This window comes from Esox lucius, chromosome 19 (assembly GCF_011004845.1).
Source record: "Esox lucius isolate fEsoLuc1 chromosome 19, fEsoLuc1.pri, whole genome shotgun sequence".
Lineage (NCBI taxonomy): Eukaryota > Metazoa > Chordata > Actinopteri > Esociformes > Esocidae > Esox > Esox lucius.
This window is the reverse complement of record NC_047587.1, coordinates 14,211,574-14,233,844: the sequence shown is the minus strand read 5'-3', so window position 1 is coordinate 14,233,844 and position 22,271 is coordinate 14,211,574. Positions and strand designations below refer to the sequence as shown.

At 42.3% G+C, this 22,271-nt stretch overlaps 1 protein-coding gene across 2 annotated transcripts in view; it reads right to left on the bottom strand.

Moving 5' to 3' along the window:
- Positions 1-1,488: 1,488 nt before the first annotated feature.
- LOC105018327 (LHFPL tetraspan subfamily member 3 protein) overlaps positions 1,489-22,271 on the bottom strand; it is a 41,815-nt gene continuing 21,032 nt past the window's right edge. The window contains exons 2-4 of one of the 2 annotated variants that reach the window (XM_010883659.3): positions 3,468-3,704; positions 3,329-3,354; positions 1,489-2,888 (exon numbers count right to left, since the gene is read on the bottom strand). In XM_010883659.3, the coding sequence (XP_010881961.1) occupies positions 3,341-3,354; positions 3,468-3,704 (251 nt within the window). In that variant the 3' untranslated portion in view covers positions 1,489-2,888; positions 3,329-3,340. The remainder of the gene's footprint in view (positions 2,889-3,328; positions 3,355-3,467; positions 3,705-22,271) is intronic. The other variant, XM_010883661.3, reaches the window with a different exon arrangement.

The window sequence follows — 22,271 nt, the reverse complement described above, 5'->3', positions numbered from 1 at the left end:
TAGAAGTACGAATTCAGTTTCTTGGTTTTTCCTTGGGTGTCCTGTGCATAAGACTATTAAAAAAGTCAAACTCAGCAACTGATCAATAATTTCCAAACACAAAACTGGAGACAGACACCTTTGTTCTAGAGTGAAAACCTTTATTAATCATATTCATATATTATTTACTTTTCATAATAACTTTGTTTATTTCATTGTAGTTACCCTTCTATTCCATATATATCTTAATGTTTGGTATATGTATGGTATTTCTATTTACATTGGTACATATATACAGGTGAATCTGGGACAGGCCTTCTGACATTATTAAGACAATACCTCCTGGCTTCTCCTCCTTCTCCTCTTCCTCCTCTTTCTCCTTTCAGCTAGTGATGGAGAATAGGATTATTATGACCTTCGTCAGCCCTTAATGACCACCAACCAATCAGGAATAAGGATTTCACTAGGCTCCATACAAGCTTCTGTTAAAAGAAGCCACTGATTTTCCTTCAACAAGTCTATCAATAAAGAAATTGACCAGTCAACTAATAAATTAACCCATCAATTCAATCAACAAGTCAACCAATCAACAAATAAATAAACCCATCAACCCAGTAATTAATAAAATAAATCAAGTAATAAATGAACCAATTCATCAACTAATGAATTAACCAATCAATCCATCAAATATAAACCAAACAAACCATCAAAAAAGCATCCATCAAATCACTCAACCAACCCTTTTCCATTCTTTACATACCCTGTACGTTCCCAAATATGAAAGATAAACACATTCTGAAAATGAATGAACCACACAGAGTGAAGGAGAGAATGGAAGAGATCAGAAGAGAAATGGAGATGAACGAATGAAGAGAAAATACTGTAATTACAGGACAACTTAGGATGATTGAGGATGATGACAGGCTGGTCTGTTGGGACATTATAAAGGTGTACTTAACAAACACACACACACTCTTTATTTCTTCTCTCTCTCTCACACAAACCCACACACACACCCACACACACACACACACACACACACATACACATACACACACACACACACACACACACACACACACACACACTAATTCAGCAGCTACAATATACGAAGCAGACACACCGTTTCTCCCCCCATCACAGTGAATAAGAATATACCACAAACTACAAAATATTCAGATGCCTCTCAAACGTTCAGCAAATAAACCATGTTGGTAAACTGCCAGATCTGGGCACTGAGGACGCAACCTCAAAATGGAGCTACAATCTGGGCTCCTACAACAGTGCCTCCTCGACATTTGAGTATTTTTGGCGTGTTTCAGCCGCGTTTTTATTTTGTAAAACTAGTATTTTGTTTGAATATCTATGTACAGTAACCATAGTAACTCATGTTAAAGAACAGTGCTCAAGTAAAGAGGAAGGAACGGAGGAAATGGAGAAAGAGGAGCAGGATTAGTTTGAGAGTGGATGCATTATGATGGGATGATACTCAGTATTAAAAGATTCTCCTTTTTTTGTTCACAACTAAAACAGAACCCATCCAGGAGAATAAACAGTATAGCATAGTCCCCTAATAAACTACACTATTGACCCACTGGGTTATCATTGGGGATTTATTACAAGGTTAATGTCCAAGAATGCTGCCTGTGTTTTCAAGTGTTACCTTGACATCTGTGTGTGTGTGTGTGTACTAGTAAACACAAGTAGTGGAACAGTTTGACCCAGAACATCATCCATCTTCTTGCAGGTGATCCATGTGTCTAGTTGTATAGTCAAAGTCTTTATCCCTGTCAAGATCTTGGCTGATAAACTGCAGTGTGGTGGTTGTCTGAGACAGGGTCCCTAGGGGCCACAATATTGGTGTAGTGTAGTGTGGTGTGGCTGGTAATGTAGAGCTGGACAAAAGATCCCTATTGCATCACACTGCCTGAAGGGGTGTGATAACTATAAATAGAATGATAATGTGCACCAAAGTTCAATCAAAATGAATACTGTAATTACATTTTAGCAGACATACATCACAGGAGCAATTAGAATTAAATGCCTTGCTCAAGGGCACTGCAGCCAGCTTTTAACTTTGTCTGGCCAACACTTAAACGCCAGTTTACCTCATGGGTTTATCCATCAATTTAACCCATTAACAATCAGCAATATTGGCTATCTAATTTAGCCTTACATTTATACTTCTCTAATGAACAGCATCAGAAGAGGTCAGTGTGGTCATTTTGGATAGTTTTCCGTCCATGATGCCAGCTCTAAGATGCAGCATAGACCAGAGTGTTAGGGGTTAGGGTTAGATGGTTAAGATTAGGATTACAGTGGTTAAAGTTAGGGTTGTGGGGGTAGGGGGTGAGGATTAGGGGTTAGGATTACAGAGGTTAAAGTTAGGGTTGTGGGGGTAGGGGGTGAGGGTTAGGGGTTAGGGTTACAGTGGGAGTGTTAGGTTTATGGAGTTTGAGTGTTATAGTTAGATTTAGGGTTACATGTTGCAGTGGGTTAGGGTTTAGAGTGTTGGGGTGTTAGAATTAGGGGTTAGGGTTAGGTGGTTAACGTTAGGATTACAGTGGGTGAGAGTTTTGGGGTTAGAGTCTGGGTTAGATTTTGCAGTGCGTTTGGGTTAGATTGTTAGTATTAGGGGTTGGGGTTAGGTGGTTAAGGTTAGGGTTACAGTGGAGCGGTTCCAGGTGCAAACTAACGAGGCTCCTGGATCCACAGCTCTCCTTCATTGATGTCCTCCTTTTTTCTCCATCTCAAATTCAATGTCCTTCCCGCTTCCTGTCTCTCCAATTCCTGCTCTCTCCATCTATCCACTCAACCACAGTCAGAGTGGGTCTTCCTCTGTTTAGGCGTGATGGGTTTAAAGCTGGAACGTGATGACAAATGATGAACACATTAGGTAACGCAGAGACCTAAGAGAGGAGAGAAAGACAGAGGGAGGGAGGGAGAGAGAGGGAGAAAGAGGGAGAGAGAGGGAGAAAGACAGAGAGAGAGAGTGGGAGAAGTGGACATGCTTATGGGGTGTGACAATAAGATTATTTATGCATGGACAATTTTCTATTTCTGACCCATTTCCTGTTAACTCTTCTATTTCCACAGCAAGTATACGTTTCTGTGCCAAACATGCCAGTCAGAATAATATTAAATGAAACAGGTTCATTTTATGAGACTCAGCCCACCTATCAGAGAGGGGGTCTCAGACTGGAATTGTCAGGGTTAACTACTGCCTTGCCCAAGTTAGCAAAGATTTTGCCCCTTTCAGTGGTTTGAACTAGCAACCTTTCAGAGTTCACCTATTAGCCCAAAGCCTCAACCACCAGACTACCTGTAACAGAAATATATCAACACTCACCTGGAGATTCGGTTAGGCATTTCCAGCTTTTGGGAGAGGAGAAAAAGAGAAAGATAGATTGTGAAAGTCGTTCTCTCTCAAACATTTGACAGTGTGCATGTGTGTGTGCGCGTGTGTGTTTGTGTGTCTCCTATAGTACCCTTGCTCTCAGCCAGCAGTTCCTCGGTCATGAGTCCGTCCTGCCTGTTTCCCAGTACGAAGGCCAGGAAAGACAGCATGAGGGCGTTCAGGACGCCCATGATGGCCAGGATGTAGGCCCAGCGCATGGAGCACGCCCCCAGACTGTACTTGTCTGTCTGCTCCCCGCACATCTGCCTGACCACGTTACTGTCCCAGCCATCCGGGTAGATTATACAGCCCATCACCAAACACACCCCTGGACGGAGGAGGAAGAGGAGAGAGGAGGAAGGGCAAACGATGAAAAGGGGAGAGGTTTGAGGGTAGAGGAGGAGGGAAGAGAGGAGGAGGAGGAGAGAAGAGGAAGGAGAGGTGAAAGATAGAGAAGGAGAAATGAGGAGGGGAGAGGAAGAGGAGAGAAACACATAGATGAGGAGTAGGAGCAGGGAGAGACAAGGAAAGTTGGGAGGAAGAATAGATATGGAGAAAGGAAAACCAAATATTATTTCCTATTCGTTATCAGTCTTTGCATTTATGTCATCCCCCAGTGGTCTTCTATATACTCTTAGCAGACAAATCTATCGGCTTTCACTGCAGACGTCTCTAACGAGGTCCACGAGCACTTGCCCGGAAACAGCATTCTTAACTTAACTTGAGTACGGGTAACACATTTTAGATTTAGATATTCCTACTTGATCTTTACTTAAAATAGTAAAATATTAGTCAGACATGATATTTGAGTAACACACTTGCTTCATCTTTGTTGTACTTCTTTATAATAGGTGAGTTATGAAAACGTAGTACCATGTGACTGTTGTCAGAGCATTGTGGGTAAGTTGTTTTTTTAGCGGGAAGAAATCCCTTCTTTAAAAGCTTGTATTTCTATGAGGTTTAGGTGGTTAAAATAAATGGATACCAAAACAAATGGCAAATTGGCGTTCTACAAGGCAAGCCAATTCTCCTGTTAAGAGAGTAATGTACATCACAGAGACTTATGCAGTGTTCTGTAAAATTAGAGCTCCTCCTCCTGCTACTGACAGAGAAATGAGCACTGTGCATGCTAGATAATGCCTCCTATGATGGATGAAACAATAAAACATTACTGTGAACTACTCACGCATTATAAATGGCCAATGAGGGCTAATCCTTTAAGTAGGCTGGACCTTATGTTTTATGTTCACGAGAACACAAGTTAATAAAATAGAAAACAGTTAAATAATAAAAAAGTTAATAAAATACAAAACAGTTAAGTAATAAAACAGTTAACTTGTATTGTCATTGCAATACTTTGAGTCCTTAAAATGACTTGTGGTAACGTGTTTCCACTAGTAAAACTGTGCTAGCTCAACCCATTGCATTTTACAGTGATGTGGACACACTTGCTCTGTTTAGGCTTTGGTGGCCATAAAGTCTGGTGCCCTTCTCAACAGCTGACCCATATGGCTGGTTTTACCTGGCAGCTTCCCATCTTTCCCAAAATGTAATGTCTAAACTAAATGAGAGAACTCTGCAATATGCATTTATTAGCCTGTCTTGATGAAATACAGGTTTGCATTTACAGATTCAGTCTCCTCCTTTGTGTAACAAGACGGCATGGATGACCATTTAAGAGTTTCTAATTAGTCAGACGAACAGCAAACTAATTCGTCGATGCAGACGATCAATGTCTTCCTGCTATAGCCAATAGCCATTGGGCCCTTTGATGGTCTGATAGCCAGAGTGGAGCCAGACCGTTTTCATGCATTAGTTCAAATTTATAGTCTCCTCTTTCGGCCCCTTGCCTCTCCTTCTATTTTCAGTATGTTCTTTCTGTCCTAGGGCCACGATCTCCCTCATCTTCATTTTGGATGATACTAGTCTCTGAAGGATGTGGATGTGTGCATGTGTGTGTTTGTGTGTGTGTGTGTGTGTGGATGTGTGTGTTTGTGTCTGAGAGTAAATGCTGCAGTGGAAAAAAGGTAGAAGACAGTGGAAAAGAAGCTGACTGCTACATTTCCCAGAATGCATTGCTACATTAATAATACATAGCGTTCCTCCACTTCCTCAGCCCCAAAATCACCGTCACTACCTCCCGTCACGCTGTTGGTGTGTGTGTGTTGTCTTCATGATACAGTGTGGTTGTATGGGAATTTAGATTATATTTGTCTCCTCTCGGTGTAATGTCACAAAGCTGTGGTCTAATTGTGCTGAAAAAGAACCTCAGTAACCTTGCACACACACACACACACAAACACATACAGAAACACATACAGAAACACTCAGCATGTTAAATGCTGCTGTCTTTATAATTCCTGAAAGACATCAGGGAAAGAAAAGAGAGAGGGAACAGTGACAGCGTTAGGAAGGAGAATGAAAAGAGAGAGAGGGAATAATGACAGGGAGAGGAAGTAGAATCAGAAGAGAGGGAATAGTGACCGGGAGAGGAAGGAAAATGAAGAGAGAGGGAATAGCAACAGAGAGAGGAAGGAGTATGAAAAGAGAGAGGGAGAATAGTGACAGTGTGAGGAAGGAGAATGAAAAGAGAGAGGGAGAATAGTGACAGTGTGAGGAAGGAGAATGAAAAGAGAGAGGGAGAATAGTGACAGTGTGAGGAAGGAGAATGAAAAGAAAGAGGGGGAATAGTGACAGAGAGAGGAAGGAGAATCAACAGAACTGAGTGCTGCAGAGCTGCAGTCAAACTGCATTCCACCACAGCTGAGGATCTCCAGGCTTTTCCCCGTCCCCTCCCCACTCCCATCTCATCTCCTTCTCCTCTCCCCTCCCCTCCCCACTCCCATCTCATCTCCTTCTCCTCTCCCCTCCCCTCCCCTCCCCACTCCCATCTCATCTCCTTCTCCTCTCCCCTCCCCTCCCCTCCCCACTCCCATCTCATCTCCTTCTCCTCTCCCCTCCCCTCCCCACTCCCATCTCATCTCCTTCTCCTCTCCCCTCCCCTCCCCACTCCCATCTCATCTCCTTCTCCTCTCCCCTCCCCTCCCCACTCCCATCTCATCTCCTTCTCCTCTCCCCTCCCCTCCCCTCCCCACTCCCATCTCATCTCCTTCTCCTCTCCCCTCCCCACTCCCATCTCATCTCCTTCTCCTCTCCCCTCCCCTCTCATATCCTCCCCTCTCCTCCCCATCTCTTGACTCCCAACACTACTCTCATCTTCTTTCCTCCCCTTCTGTATAATCTGCTCCCCTTTCCTGACTGCTCCTCCTCTCCTGATTACTCCTCCTCCCCTCCCCTCCCCTTTCCCTCCCCTCTTTTGCAGACAGATAATCTGTTTGTGTTTGTCTTGTCATTGGCATTATGCATTGTGTCATCACAGGAGATGCCAGAGGAAAGGCCAGAGGAAAGGTCAGAAGAGAGAACAGAGGTGAGACCAGAAGAGAAACCAGAGGAGAGGCCATAGGAGAGACTAGAGGTGAGACCAGAAGACCAGAGGAGACAGAGTGTGTGTGTGTGTGTGTGGTCTATGTGTGCAAGCATAATAAAACCAGAAAAATATTTCCCAATAATGATTTTTTTAAATGGGCCCCACCAAGTAAAAAAGTAATTTCTGGCTTAGGGGTTAGATTTAGGGGTTAAAGTTGGCTTTAGGGTTAGGTGTTAGTGATAGGGATAAAGGTTATGGAGGTTAGGGTTAGGGCAGGTTAATAGGAAACATTATTTCCTATAGCCCCCATACACAGCTTCTGTTCTTCGGCTGTGATGTCATCGAGGTGAGCGTGAACTTTAACCTCAACAAGCTATTTGAAGTTTGGTTGCTTCGTCTAGCTTATGTATATTATTACTACATTTTGTGCTATATTTTTGCTTTATATATTTTTTTATTCTTACTACTGTTGAGAAAAAGGGCAGAGTACAGGAGGTGAGCCAAGGGTTTCGGGAGCAACAGCCGACGACGGAGACGGATCAACAATCTACACCAGGACCTGAGGCGGATGACGTACAACTACCTCCCTCCCCCTTGGTGTTCATCTACACCAGGACCTGAGACGGATGACGTACAACTACCCCCCTCCCCCTTGGTGTTCATCTACACCAGGACCTGAGACGGATGACGTACAACTACCCCCCTCCCCTTTGGTGTTAATCTACACCAGGACCTGAGATGGATGACGTACAACTACCCCCCCCCCTTGGTGTTCATCTACACCAGGACCTGAGACGGATGACGTACAACAACCCCCCTCCCCCTTGGTGTTTGTGTATGAACCGAACGACCCCAGTACAACAGAACACTTTCAACAGCTCTGTGAAGAAATGGGGAGGGCCTACATAGACCCCAACTAAGGACTATGGGAGGGGTGGTAAAGTCTGTGCTCATGTGATAGTGATAAACCAATCATTGAACAATGTTGTATAATATGTATATCCTTCATACACAAAGGGAGGGAACTCATAGATAATATTAAGGTAAACCAATCATTGTACGGTTAAATGAAAATGGGTACCTCCCTCATAGAGGGCATGAATAAAAAACGTTATAAAAGGGCCTGGAGGGTCAGATAATGGCGCACTTTTTTGCTGTTGGAGCGAAGACTCGAGAAGAGCTGATCTGACTCTTGGTTATTGGACCCTCCCAGAACCCAGCGTTGTCTGTACTAGTGATTGACTAAATAAAGGTAGGAACTTGTAAGAGCTCTGTCTCCTCTTGGTCTCTGTGTGGGTGTGTGATTGTCAAATGCTTGATCATAATTCCTCTGCCTCTGAGCCGCAGCCCTGTTTTTACTAGAGACTGTAGTCAGTGAGATTCCGGGTTCTCCATAAATCAACCTTTGACCTTGAGACAATATCAGTTCCCCGTTCAGGTCCCTTGCAGGCAACTGAGAGAAAGGGGTAGACGCGATCGTCTGTGAGAGGGTGTTTGGTACTGGTTTGTTCCAAGGTGGCGAAAAATGCATCAATTCCTTAAGGGTTTTGGTCTGGGTTTACTATAAGTAATTGTAATTTCAATAGAATATTTTAGGGCAAAAGAAATGGGTTGATTCAGGCTTCGTTCCTGAGAAGGAGTACGATCCGTGATTCCCCACCATAAAAAGATCTGATCTCTGACCCCTTTTGAGCAGGGAATGCCCGGACGGACAGAAGATCAGCAATTAGGCAGATAAGAGTTTTAAAAAGGGTTTGTGAGTTATAGCTGGGAAATACCCACACCTTGGAGAAAACCAGAAAATAGTTTGAACAGACCATAAGGGGACCTAAAGGCTATATAAAGCCAACCTAAGTACGATAGGGGCGACTCTCAGTACCTCAGGCTCGGTGAGTGAACCGGTTCTAAATAAGCACAACCATAAATATAGTTGAGCCTTAGGAACCGCCGGGTGGCAACATAAAAAGTTCCTCCGTCGGACGATTGAACGATAGGACCGTTCCAGACTTAGGACGCGTGTCATAAGCCAGGGTGGAAGTTAACTGACCTTGCAGTGGGTCAAGTTACGCCTTACGTTACATTCCAGTGCCTGGTCAACTGATTTCGGTGTAATCCCTCCAAAGACGTAAAATCAAACTAAAAAGATCCTAGGGCAAGTGTGAAATAACCTAAGACGCTTGGCGCCGTCACCTGATTAAAACTGAGGTCTGATAAATAAAAGGAGGTAAGTTGATTGGGTGATCCCAGAGGTAAAGGCCGCGAAACTACGTAGATGTTGTGTGCCATGTCACAAGAATGTTATTGTGCAGGATGACAATGTGTTATTAGGTGCATTTGAAAAATTTACTTTGAACTTGGATTTCCTTTGTTTGTAAGTGTAAATGTCAACTTCTGCTTGCTCGTTTGCCTGCTCGTGGATCTTGAGTTAATTAAATCCACTCTGCAATTGTGACAACACCTCTGCTTCTCCCAAGTTGTACTGTAAGAGAATCAATGGAGCAACTTTGCCAATGAGGCATAAAATATTTGCAAGAAACATTTTAATAAAGAGGATCGTGACCCATGTTCACTCAGAAGAGGACTAAAGGCGAATGCAATTCCATCAAGTTACCCGGTTCAACCTGTGGAGACAAGACTGACTGTAAGTAATACTTCTGATTGCTATGTTATAATACACAAAGTACACAATGCCTCTGGATATTCTGGGCAAGGGTTGGGGATTAATGTTCACCATCGCCCCCGTTTAGCAGCTCTCCTAGCTCTTATTCAGTCAATTCGTCATCTGTGTATTATGGTTAGAACAAGTAAGGCTCTATCCCCCGAAAATGTTTCTTCCTGCTCGTATTCAGAGTCGGACATAATATATATATGTATTTTCCTTTCTCTCTCATGCAAATACAATTTGACTGTCCGAGGTGAATATCAAAGATGAAATAGGTAACTTCCTTTTCAGCTAGCGAATACTACCTTTAGTTAACGGTGTATACACTTACCCTTCCCGAAGGAACACATGGATTGATGAGAATTATATTGCGAAAATCTAAACTTTATTTAGAGGAACACAACATTGTCATGTTCATTGAGGGAAACAACAGCACTTTTAATAGTTTGGAGTGTTTTAGAGCAGTTTTTCGCTTGCAGTGCAGCTTTGCGATAGGGGTACATACGGTTTCCGTTTTTCATCATTGGATGAACTATCCCTTTAAGTCACTCTGAAAGAAAAGTGTGGGGAATATATTACATATACAGTGACCTCTCAAACTATTAGGCCCGGTATACACTCTGCTTAGGGCAAATGAACATCCAAATGTTCTGAATTATTTCCAGTGTGTCCAATAGTTTTCTATTTTGAGTAATTTCTCATAATTTCTAAGTGTATTTATAAACTGTTTCTATCTAGAAAAATCACAACAACATTTGGCAAGCATTGACAAGCAACTGCACTATATTGTTCATTAAATTATTACAAGCTACATGCACACTGTCCACAACCTGAGGTGGAAACTGAGCTGCACTTTCTAACCACCCGCCGAATGCATGACTACAGTAAAGCCAATTCCTCAGATCACACAAATAATTCCAAATCAAACACTGATATATTCATTTAGCTGTCAGGGGAAAAAGCAGTATTCAATTACAGAAGCAATATTTGTGACCAGGTGCCATTAGAGAAGTGCAGCCACTGGAACACTAACAACACTGTAAACATAACCAGCAATCTGTGTACTTTCCTCTACCATTCATACATTGTTACAGTACTGTAAATAGCTAAAAAGATGACATCTTAATATTTGTTATAGTTTTGTTAGCGTAATGTTTACTTCTAATTTATTTCTCTTCAGTTATTTATTATTTATTTTACCTTCTTATTTTCTACTTGCTTTGGCAATGTCAACAATTGTTTCCCATGCCAAAAAAGCCTTTTAAATTGAATTGAGACAGAGCGAGAGAGCGCTGAGATACAGACAGAGCCCTGAGATAGAGACAGAGAGAGTGATGACATAGAGAGAGGCAGAGACCTGAGATAGAGAGAGTAATTAGATAGAGACGGGGAGATACCTGAGATAGAGACAGAGAGAGACCTGAGTTAGAGACAGAGTAAGTGATGAGATAGAGACAGAGAGTGATGAGATAGAGGGTGACAGCACTCCTGCAATGAGCTCTGTGTAGATCACAACATGTTCCCTGGGTGATAAAGTACAACTACACACAGACACACACACAGCCATATGCCAAGGCCTGGAGACAGCCTGGCTATTCTAAGGTACCCAGCTGGATAGGGGTCTAGATATTCATTGGATGGACCAATTCAGTTGGCTAACAGGATCTTATATAAGAGGGTGAGGTGTCAAACAGGAAGGAGAAAGGAAGTCCATGGGAATGTCTTAAGGATGCATGCAACAGATGGGTAAGTGGAGTGGCAGATGAGAGTGAGAGAAAGAAAGGAATTAAAAGAGATAGATGGAGTGATGACTGAGAAAGAGGAGTATGAGGACAAAGAGTGAATGAAGAGAGGGATGACGGCTGGTGTGGATACAAATGGAAAGATGGAGACGATATCAGATAGAGAGAGAGAAATGACAGAGAGAGATGAAGAGAGCTTAATGGAGAGATGGAGAAAGGGACAAAAAAGGATAGAAAGAGGGATGAGAGAGAGAGGGATGAATGGAGAAACAGATGAAGGGATGGAGGGGGATGGAGAGAGATTGAGAAAGGGACTGAAAAAAAGATGGAGAGTAAGGGAGACACAGATGGAGAGATAGTGATGGGGAGGGATAGGTAGATGGAGAAACAGATGGAGAGATAGTGATGGGAAGGGATAGGTAGATGGAGAAACAGATGGAGAGTTAGGGAGAAACAGATGGAGAGATAGTGATGGGAAGGGATAGGTAGATGGAGAAACAGATGGAGAGTTAGGGAGAAACAGATGGAGAGATAGTGATGGGGAGGGATAGGTAGATGGAGAAACAGATGGAGAGATAGTGATGGGAAGGGATAGGTAGATGGAGAAACAGATGGAGAGAGATGTCTTCTATATTAGCGGCAAAACATGTATCTTCCTGCCACATCCGTATGGACAAGCAACTGGACAATGAATCAGGTTAATGGAATTAAATCCTGTACTTGGATCCTTCACACTGTTCCCTTCTTCTTGGAATGTTCCCTTCTTCAGTCAATGTTAATATATGTTTATGTTTGCATTGGCAATGTCTGTAGTAACACTGTACAGGCCAATAAAGACATCTGAACTGAATTAAGATGGATGTGAAGGGAGGAAGCAATGGTGAGGGATGGGAAAAAGGCAGAGATAGAGATAGAGAAGGAAGAGATGGAGGGATGTTTGTTTGAAAACAAGGCAACAGATGGGGAGTTGTCGTGTTTCAGTTGTCTAAATGGATTTTCCCTTCATCTTAAAACATGATGTTTCAGTTGTCTACATGGACTTTCCCTTCATCTTAAAACATGATGTTTCAGTTGTCTACATGGACTTTCCCTTCATCTTAAAACATGATGTTTCAGTTGTCTACATGGACTTTCCCTTCATCTTAAAACATGATGTTTCAGTTGTCTACATGGACTTTCCCTTCATCTTAAAACATGATGTTTCCGTTGTCTATATGAACTTTCCCTTCATCTTAAAACATGATGTTTCAGTTGTCTACATGGACTTTCCCTTCATCTTAAAACATGATGTTTCAGTTGTCTACATGGACTTTCCCTTCATCTTAAAACATGATGTTTCAGTTTTCTACATGGACTTCCCCTTCATCTTAAAACATGATGTTTCAGTGGTCTATATGAACTTTCCCTTCATCTTAAAATATGATGTTTCAGTTGTCTACATGGACTTTCCCTTCATCTTAAAACATGATGTTTCAGTTGTCTATATGAACTTTCCATTCATCTTAAAACATGTTGTTTCAGTTGTCTACAAGGACTTTTCCTTCATCTTAAAACATGCCATGTTTCAGTTGTTTACATGGACTTTCCCTTTAACAGATGACACTGTTGTTTGGTGCATTTGACAAATAAATCTTGAAGCTTGAAACCGAAACATTGAGTTGTCTATATGGATGGTCCATTCATCCCAAAACATGCAGAGGGTAGAGGACATCGTTTGGCATATGTCTCGGTCCTGAAAGCATCAGTGGTCTGAGAGAATAATGGAATTACTTTGAGGCACACACACACACACGAATACACCAAAAGAAACCAGTTCATTGCTCATTGGTTCACTTTGCTGTGGGTTGCTTACTTGTTTTCAGTAGAGGTCCATTTGCATGTCTGTGTATGAGTGAGAATATTTGTAGTTTTTCATGCTGGATGACTACACTATATTGTACTTCTCTGTAAAATGGGGTGTCTGCAGTGTGTACAAATGTTTAAGAGAGCATCCCCCCTCTATCCTGCCCTATCTCTCCTTTCTCCTTCTCTACAACCTTCTCTATCCTATCTCCTGTCTCCTACCCTCTCTCTCCTTTCTCCCTCTCTACAACCTTCTCTATCCTATCTCCTGTCTCCTACCCTCTCTCTCCTATCTCCCTCTCTACAACCTTCTCTATCCTATCTCCCAGTCTCCTACCCTCTCTCTCCTATCTCCCTCTCTACAACCTTCTCTATCCTATCTCCCAGTCTCCTACCCCTCTCTCTCACTACTCTGCTCTCTTTCTGGTCTCATCTCTTCCTGCTCGTCTCTCCTACCCGTCTCTCTCAGTACCCGTCTCTGTCTCTATATACAGGACTGAGTTGTTCCGCTGATTCCATCTCTCAATCTCTCCAGAAGAACATCTAAGTAGCCATGAAATGAGATTACCATACCACAGCTACTGTCCTTTGTGAAGCACATTTTATGTTCCAAAAGCTGTGAGAAATTATACACACACACACACACATCTATAATCGTTCCTCCAACACTGTTTCTAACATTATTTGTAATTTGTCTTAGAGTGACACATGGTCCTTTCCTAATAAAAAATGACTTTTGATTTACAAGCCTGTTTCCAAAAAAGTTGGGACGCTGCGTAAAATGCAAATAAAAACCGGAATGCAAAGATGTGCAAATAATTTATCCCTATGTTTAATTTAGTACAAAGACAATATATCAAATGTTGAAACTGAGAAATGTTATTGTTTTGGAAAAATAATAAAAATAATGTGACAAATGTTTTCAATGGGTGACAGGTCTGGACTGCAGACAGGCCATTTTAGCACTTTTACTATGGCGCCATGCTGTTGAAATACGTGCAGAATGTGGTTTGGCACTGTCTGGCTGAAATAAGCAAGGCCTTCACTGAAAAAGCCGTTGTCTGGATGGCACCATACGTTGCTCCAAAACCTGTATATTTTGTTCAGCATTAATGGTGCCTTCACAGACGTACAAGTCACCCATCCCATGTGCACTAATGCACTCTCATACCATCATGGATGCTGGCTTTTGAACTGTGCACTGATAACCAGCTGGATGGTCCCTCTCTTCTTTAGCCCGGAGGATGCGGCGTCCAGATTTGTCAGACCACAGGATAGTTTTCCACTTCGCCTTAGTCCATCTAAAATGAGATTGGGCCCAAAGAAGGCGGCGGCAGTTCTGGATCCTGTTAATATATGGTTTCTTCTTTGCATGGTAGAATTTTAACTTGCAATTGTGGATGTAGTGTAGCGACGTACTGTGTTCCCAGACAATGGTTTTCAGAAGTGTTCCCATGCAGTGATTTCCACTACAGAATCCTGTCTGATTTTAATGCAGTGCGGCCTTGTCCCTTACATACAGAGATTTCTCCGGATTCTCTGAATCTTTTCTTGATATTATGTAGTGTAGATTATATGAGATGATGAGATCCCAAAACCATTTGCAATTTTATACTGAGAAATGTTATTCTTACATTTTTGCACTATTTGCCTGCACAGTCTTTCACGCAGTGGTGACCCCCATCTCCATCCTCACCTCTGACAGGCCCATTCTCTCTGGAATGATCTTTTAATACCCAATCATGTTATTGACCTGTTGCCAATTGACCTAATTAGTGGTGTTATATTCCACCAGGTTTCAAAGTGGGCATTTATTTTTCAAGAAACAATAAAATGTCTCAGTTTCAACATTTGATATGTCTTTGTACTATTTTCTATTAACTATATGGTTTTAATGATTTGCACATCATTGCATTCTGTTTTTATTAACATTTTACCCCACGTCCCATCTTTTTTGGAAACGTGGTTGTAACAAACCAATGAATCATGAATATTAATTGGGGCATAAATGCCCCAAAGCCACAGGACAACATCTAAGGTAAAATCCTCCCTGGCTGAAAAATACAGTCTACTGCAAAAAAATATTTTGAGGGACAGATTTTAATGTTAACTCCTGTGCGGAACTTTTTATGTAAATTATGTAAGTGATGGCAATTTTTTATTTGTACAATTATTTAACCAGGCCAGAAAATTAAGAACTTCTTATGTACCGCAACAACCAGAGGGGAACATTACAGGAAGGGCCATTAGAGCAACCTGTCCCTCTCAGGGATCTACAGAAGGACAGGCCTTCACCGTGGTGGTGGGGAGATTAGAACCAGGGACCTTCTGGATACTAGTCAGACCCTAACCCAAATCAGGCCAAAGCTCAAATAAACCTGTCATCGGTGGTGTCCGTTGTGAGTTTGACTAGACTATGGCCCAAATGTCTAGAAGCAATGACCAACCCAGAGGCTTGGCTCTATTGACTCTGAACACAGTCTGTGTCTGTCTGTGTCTCTCTCTTTGTGTCTGTGACTCTGTGTCTCTGTGTGTCTGTGACTCTGTGCCTCGGTGTGTCTGTGACTCTGTGTCTCTGTGTGTCTGTGACTCTGTGTGTCTGTGACTCTGTGCCTCAGTGTGTCTGTGACTGTGTCTCTGTGTGTTTGTGACTCTGTTCCTCTGTGTTTGTGACTCTGTGCCTCTGTGTATTTGTGACTCTGTGCCTCGGTGTGTTTGTGACTCTGTGTCTCTGTGTGTCTGTGACTCTGTGCCTCAGTGTGTCTGTGACTCTGTGCCTCGGTGTGTCTGTGACTCTGTGTCTCTGTGTGTCTGTGACTCTGTGTCTCTGTGTGTCTGTGACTCTGTGCCTCAGTGTGTCTGTGACTCTGTGCCTCGGTGTGTCTGTGCCTCAGTGTGTCTGTGTGTCTGTGACTCTGTGCCTCAGTGTGTCTGTGTCTCTGTGTGTCTGTGACTGTGCTTCGGTGTGTCTGTGACTCTGTGTCTCTGTGTGTTCCTGATGTCTGGCATGGACTGGCTAGTCTAGAGATGGCTGGATGATTGGATGAGTCACATCCCGGAGGTTCTAAGCAGCCAGCCCCATTCTGGTGAGGGGGAGGCTGTGTTCAGCTGGGGGCTTTGAAGCTCAGTTGTTAAGAACCGGGATGTGGTGCTTCCCTCAGGAATCACTAGCGTAATAGTAGTTACATGCTAAGTAAGCAGCTGCATTGTAGCTATTACTAAATAATCAGACGGGAATCAGTGTGAAGAACATACGAGCCTTCGGCTCCTCTATCCCACTACAATCTTTTGCTCTTACATTCTACATTCATCCACTCCCAAAACACATACGTCCAAACTATTACAACAGCCAACTTAATTAACGGAACCTGTCTGGAAAATCATCTGGAATGGTATGGTTCATATTCAACATGAGTATGAGGCTGAAGAAGCCCTAATACCATCCTTTCAGCTCTCTCTACTCACACTCACACTGACAATGACCTAGTGGGAACTGGGAGCATTCTGTTGGCGTGGCTCAGCCGGTCGGAGGGATGCCAAAGTTGTTTGTTCAAATCCCTCAGGAACAACACATAAAGGGTGAGAATGTCCTAAAACTGACCTGATATGTACTATGAGGATGTCCTAAAATAAACTCCATACATACTGTAAAGATGATGTCCTAAAATTGACTCCATATATACTGTAAAGATGAAGATGTCCTAAAATCGGCACCATACACGCTATGAAGGTAAGAATGTCCTAGTTGACTCCACACGTACTGTGGGTGTGAGGATGTCTTAAAATCAATGCCATATACAATGTGAGGGTGAGCATGTCTTAAAATCAATGCCATACATACTGCAAGGGTGAAGATGAACTGGACACACCATACATTTTGCCAACCACCAGGGAAATCTATGCATATTATTATAGCAATATGAAGTTAAATAAAGTTTCTCCAGGTCTTTGAGTAAGGGCCTATTTTGCTTTAGCCTTAAAAATGAAACTAGCACCAGCATTGAAGACCCGAGCATTGGTGTTGATTGATTGGTGATTGGTTTTTTGGTGTTCTTTCATCATCATTGATAACTTCCGCTAGATGCTAAAACATTTTTCAACTCGATCCCAAAACACAACCCTACAGGCACTCATTCTGGCCTAAAAAGATGAGTCAATATATCGACAAGACGCAGTGGTCCCCAGCCAGGAAGATAATGACACAGACAGACAAAGCAGATGGGTCGTCATTAAAGAAAGATAAATGGATAAATTAGGCAATTATATCATGCACAAAGACTGTTAATCTGTTGTGACAAAAACAACCCCTCTAAAGACATTAGCCAGTATATATTGATTATTTAAAAGTTTGTTAGGGCTTACGTTGAGTAGTGTGTTGACCAAAGTGAGTAGAATATGAGCATTCATTATCGACTGATATTCGGGTCTAGATATGCTCATAGCATGAGTAGAATACAATCACGTGTAAATATGTAGTTAACATCATTTTGAAAGTGTATCGTGACACGAACTGATACGATGAAATCTTTTAATCATTCTGTTTTTTGTTTTCTTCTCAACAGAAACTTCCTGATTGTCTCCACCCTATCATTCTCCAACAGCCATAAATGTGGTGCCAGACGATCCTAGACAAGGTCCTTGTCTTCACCCATCGACTTCTGCTCCAGTTGTTGCTGGCAAAACTTCACAGTCCTTCAGGGAGAGACAGAGAGAGAGAGGGAGGGAGAGGTGTCGATGGAAGGAGCTTGCAGGCTCTCTCTGTAGCCCCTAAACTGTCATCATCATTGTCATGTGTTTTCTGCCTAGCCAGCAACATAAAGCCCGCGGCTGCCGAGCAGTCTGTCGTACTCTTCATCACATCAGTTCGGGGATTAGGTTTAGCTAGGGGAAAAAGCTTATTACCAACAGCGTCTCTGACAGAACCTTTGTGGTTAAACGGAATGTGGGTATATGTATGTGTGTACATGTGTGTGTGTGTGTATATATGTGTGTATATATGTGTGTGTATGTGTGTAGGTGTGTGTAGGTGTGTGTGTGTGTGTGCTGATTGGCTGTAGGACCTATGAGTTCTGAGACACGATATGAACGTTGACGCGTCAGTCAGTCAAATCTAGTCTGTGGCTTCGGTTGGGCTGCCGCCATGTTAAGCGGAAGTCGACCCAACAGGGTGTTCAGGGTGACACAACAATCGCAGGCCCTTCTGTCGGGACAGGAAGCCTAGCACTTGGAGCACTGGGCCGCTAAACAAAAAGGTTTCCGGATCGAATCCCAAAGCTGACTCATTGGAAAATCTGTTGCTCTGCCCATAAGCAAGTCACTTAAGCCCTTAAGCACTCCTTGGCAATGGCAGTTCTCTCCCCCTCTCTGGTTTGGAGGGGTGGAATAAAAGCACCAAGTAACATTTTAGTTAGACCTGCATGTCAACAATATTGCAGTCCTTAAATGACTTTGATGAGACGTATAACAGTTTTAGTAACCTAAACACCTTATAGTCTGTTATAGTCTGTTAAAAGAGTCATGTTGTCTGTTAAAGGAGTCATATAGTCTGTTAAAGGAGTCTTTTAAAGGAGTCATATAGTCTGTTAAAGAAGTCTTATTGTCTGTTAAAGGAGTAATACAGTCTGTTAAAGGAGTCTTATTGTCTGTTAAAAGAGTCATATAGTCTGTTAAAGGAGTCTTGTAGTCTGTTAAAGGAGTCTTAGTCTGTTAAAAGAGTCATATAGTCTGTTAAAGGAGTCATATAGTCTGTTAAAGGAGTCTTATAGTCTGTTAAAGGAGTCTCATAGTCTGTTAAAAGAGTCATATTGTGTGTTAAAGGAGTCTTATAGTCTGTTAAAAGAGTCATATAGTCTGTTAAAGGAGTCTTATAGTCTGTTAAAGGAGTCTTATAGTCTGTTAAAGGAGTCTTATAGTCTGTTAAAGGAGTCTTATTATCTGTTAAAGGAGTCTTATAGTCTGTTAAAGGAGTCTTATAGTCTGTTAAAGGAGTCTTATTGTCTGTTAAAGGAGTCTTATAGTCTGTTAAAGGAGTCATATAGTCTGTTAAAGGAGTCTTATAGTCTGTTAAAGGAGTCTTATTGTCTGTTAAAGGAGTCTTATAGTCTGTTAAAATAGTCATATTGTGTGTTAAAGGAGTTTTATAGTCTGTTAAAAGAGTCATATAGTCTTTTAAAGGAGTCTTATTGTCTGTTAAAGGAGTCTTATTGTCTGTTAAAAGAGTCTTATAGTCAGTTAAAAGAGTCATATAGTCAGGACATCATCTGTGGTTTTTTACCCCGCTGTTAGTTTGCACTGATAATCCCATAATCTCTTATTAGTGGGAGGATATATTACTGGGATGGATTATCCAAGCAACACGTTTACTGGCAATAAATCCAACAATAATGTCTAATAAGGGAGTTCTATTTGTTCACCAGAACAATTTATTTTTAGCCTGCTAAGCTAAAGCCCGGGAATTGTTGACTTGGGGAGCCAACACAACTGTTTAGGTTTCAGGCAAGGTCACTTACTACTAAGCCACTTGTGTTCCACAGATGAAGTAGATTCTGCCAACGCTGGGAGCATGTCTCCCCAGCCCCTTGATGTGATGTGACATTGTCTTGTTGTTGTTTTCTCAGGCTTGTGTTTGGGCAGTAATGTATTCTAATAGTACGTGTCGTGACTGCTGATAATAACCTACCCGACTAGCCCGGCCTGCTAATAATGAACACCTAACTAAAACTGCTAACAACCACCCCCTAGCCTAGCCTGCTAACACGATGACATATGGCTTGCCTGCAATAATGATTGTGTAGCCTAGCCTGCTAATGATGACCACATACAGGACTATTTGCTAATATTTACCATGTAGTCTGCTAAAAATGGCCCAAACAGATGTGACATGGGACTATGGGAGAACAACACAGCATTGCATGGCCCTGTGATGTAGAAAAAAGTATTTTTTACAATATAACTCACAGATACTAGTGGACTAGTGCAAACAGTGTTGGGAGAAAAAAGCAATGCATCCCTTGTTTTTTTTAAAGAGATCACATAAAGGAGTTCAGAAATCCAGCTAATTCCTATACAATATATCTGTGAATATTCCAACCAGGATATTTGGAATATCAGGAAGTGTATAGCAAATTCAATGAATTTTGTAACTAGTTATTACAAATAATGTCACAGCTCGAACCTTCACTGTCTTGTCAAACTTGGTTTTTAATGGTGGGTTGTAGATATAGGAGTAGCTGCAGGTTTAATTATGGGTTGTAGATATAGAAGGAGCTGTAGGTTAATGGTGTGTTGTAGATATAGGAGGAGCTGGTTAGTGGTGGGTTGTAAGTATATTGTAGGAGGAGCTATAGGGTTAATGATAGGTTGTAGATATAGGAGGAGCTGTAGGGTTAATGATGGGTTGTAGATATAGGGGGAGCTGTAGGGTTAATGGTGGGTTGTAGATATAGGGGGAGCTGTAGGGTTAATGGTGGGTTGTGAATATAGAAGGAGCTGGTGGGTTAATGGTGGGTTGTAGATATAGGAAGAGCTGAGGAGTTTATGGTGGGTTGTAGGTATTGGAGGACCTGTAGGGTTAATGACCAGGTCAGAAGTATGACCAGATGGACAAGGACAGGGACAACAATGGGCCCCCCAAACCAGGTACTCCGCAGGTGTAGACCAGGACCTCGTGTCCTCCTAAAGTTTAAAACGGGAGGAGACTGGGAAAATTCCGAAAATGCATTCCTCATATCAACAACGATTTATAGTGGAGAAGGAGAACTGACCCAATCCCCCAGCACAATAGTATAGCAGCGTAGGACCTTGGAACTGAGGTACTCTTCAACTGTGAGTGACGGACTCCAGAAAACATCCAGAAAATCACATTGTATGATTTGTATGTAATTAATCTGCATTTTATTGCATGACATAAGTATTTTATACATCAGAAAAACAGTGCTTAATATTTGGTACAGAAACCTTTGTTTACAATTACAGAGAACATACGTTTCCTGTAGTTCTTGACCAGGTTAGCACACACTGCAGCAGGGATTTTGGCCCACTCCTCCATACAGACCTTCTCCAGATCCTTCAGGTTTCGAGGCTGTCGCTGGGCAATACGGACTTTCAGCTCCCTCCAAAGATTTTTTATTGGCTTCAGGTCTGGAGACGGGCTAGGTCACTCCAGGACCTTGAGATGCTTCTTACGGAGTCACTCCTTAGTTGCCCTTGCTGTGTGTTTCGGGTCGTTGTCATGCTTGAAGACCCAGCCATGACCCATCTTCAATGCTCTTACTGAGGGAAGGAGGTTGTTGGCCAAGATCTCGCGATGCATGGCCCCATCCATCCTCCGCTCAATACGGTGCAGTCGTCCTGTCCCCTTTGCAGAAAAGCATCCCCAAAGAATGATGTTTCCACCTCCATGCTTCACGGTTGGGATGGTGTTCTTGGGGTTGCACTCATCCTTCTTCTTCCTCCAAACACGGTGAGTGGAGTTTAGACCAACATTAACTATAGGGTTAATGATGGGTTGTAGATATAGGAGGTGCTGTAGGGTTAATGGTGGGTTGTAGATATAGGGGGAGCTGTAGGATTAATGATGAGTTGTAGATATAGGGGGAGCTGTAGGATTAATGGTGGGTTGTAGATATAGGGGGAGCTGTAGGGTTAATGATGGGTTGTAGATATAGGAGGAGTTGTAGGATTAATGATGGGTTGTAGATATAGGAGGAGTTGTAGGGTTAATGATGGGTTGTAGATATAGGGGGAGCTGTAGGGTTAATGATGGGTTGTAGATATAGGAGGAGTTGTAGGGTTAATGATGGGTTGTAGATACTGGGGGAGCTGGGCATGTACTCATGAGCATCAAGAGTCCATCTTTTAAGGGAATCAGATATCAGGTAAAAATCAGGTATTTTGCTGTAGGCGTGATGAATTACAACACTACCATATTATTAAGACCAAACCAGACCAAGTTTCTGGACCCTACCAAGTTGGTCTCTGATGATCCCTTAATTATCAGCACCCGTTTTGGTGCAACTGATTCTAATTATAGCCAATTTATGTGATGGTCAATGTGTAAGGATGTACTAAGTTTTGCATTTCTGTTTATTTTTGATATTAGCTCAAATATCCATCTGTCTAAACATGGAAAAAAAGTTCAACAGATGCAACACAAAGTTAAGTCCAGTACACAGGCAACACATGGACCAGTACACAGGCAACACATGGACCAGTACAAAGGCA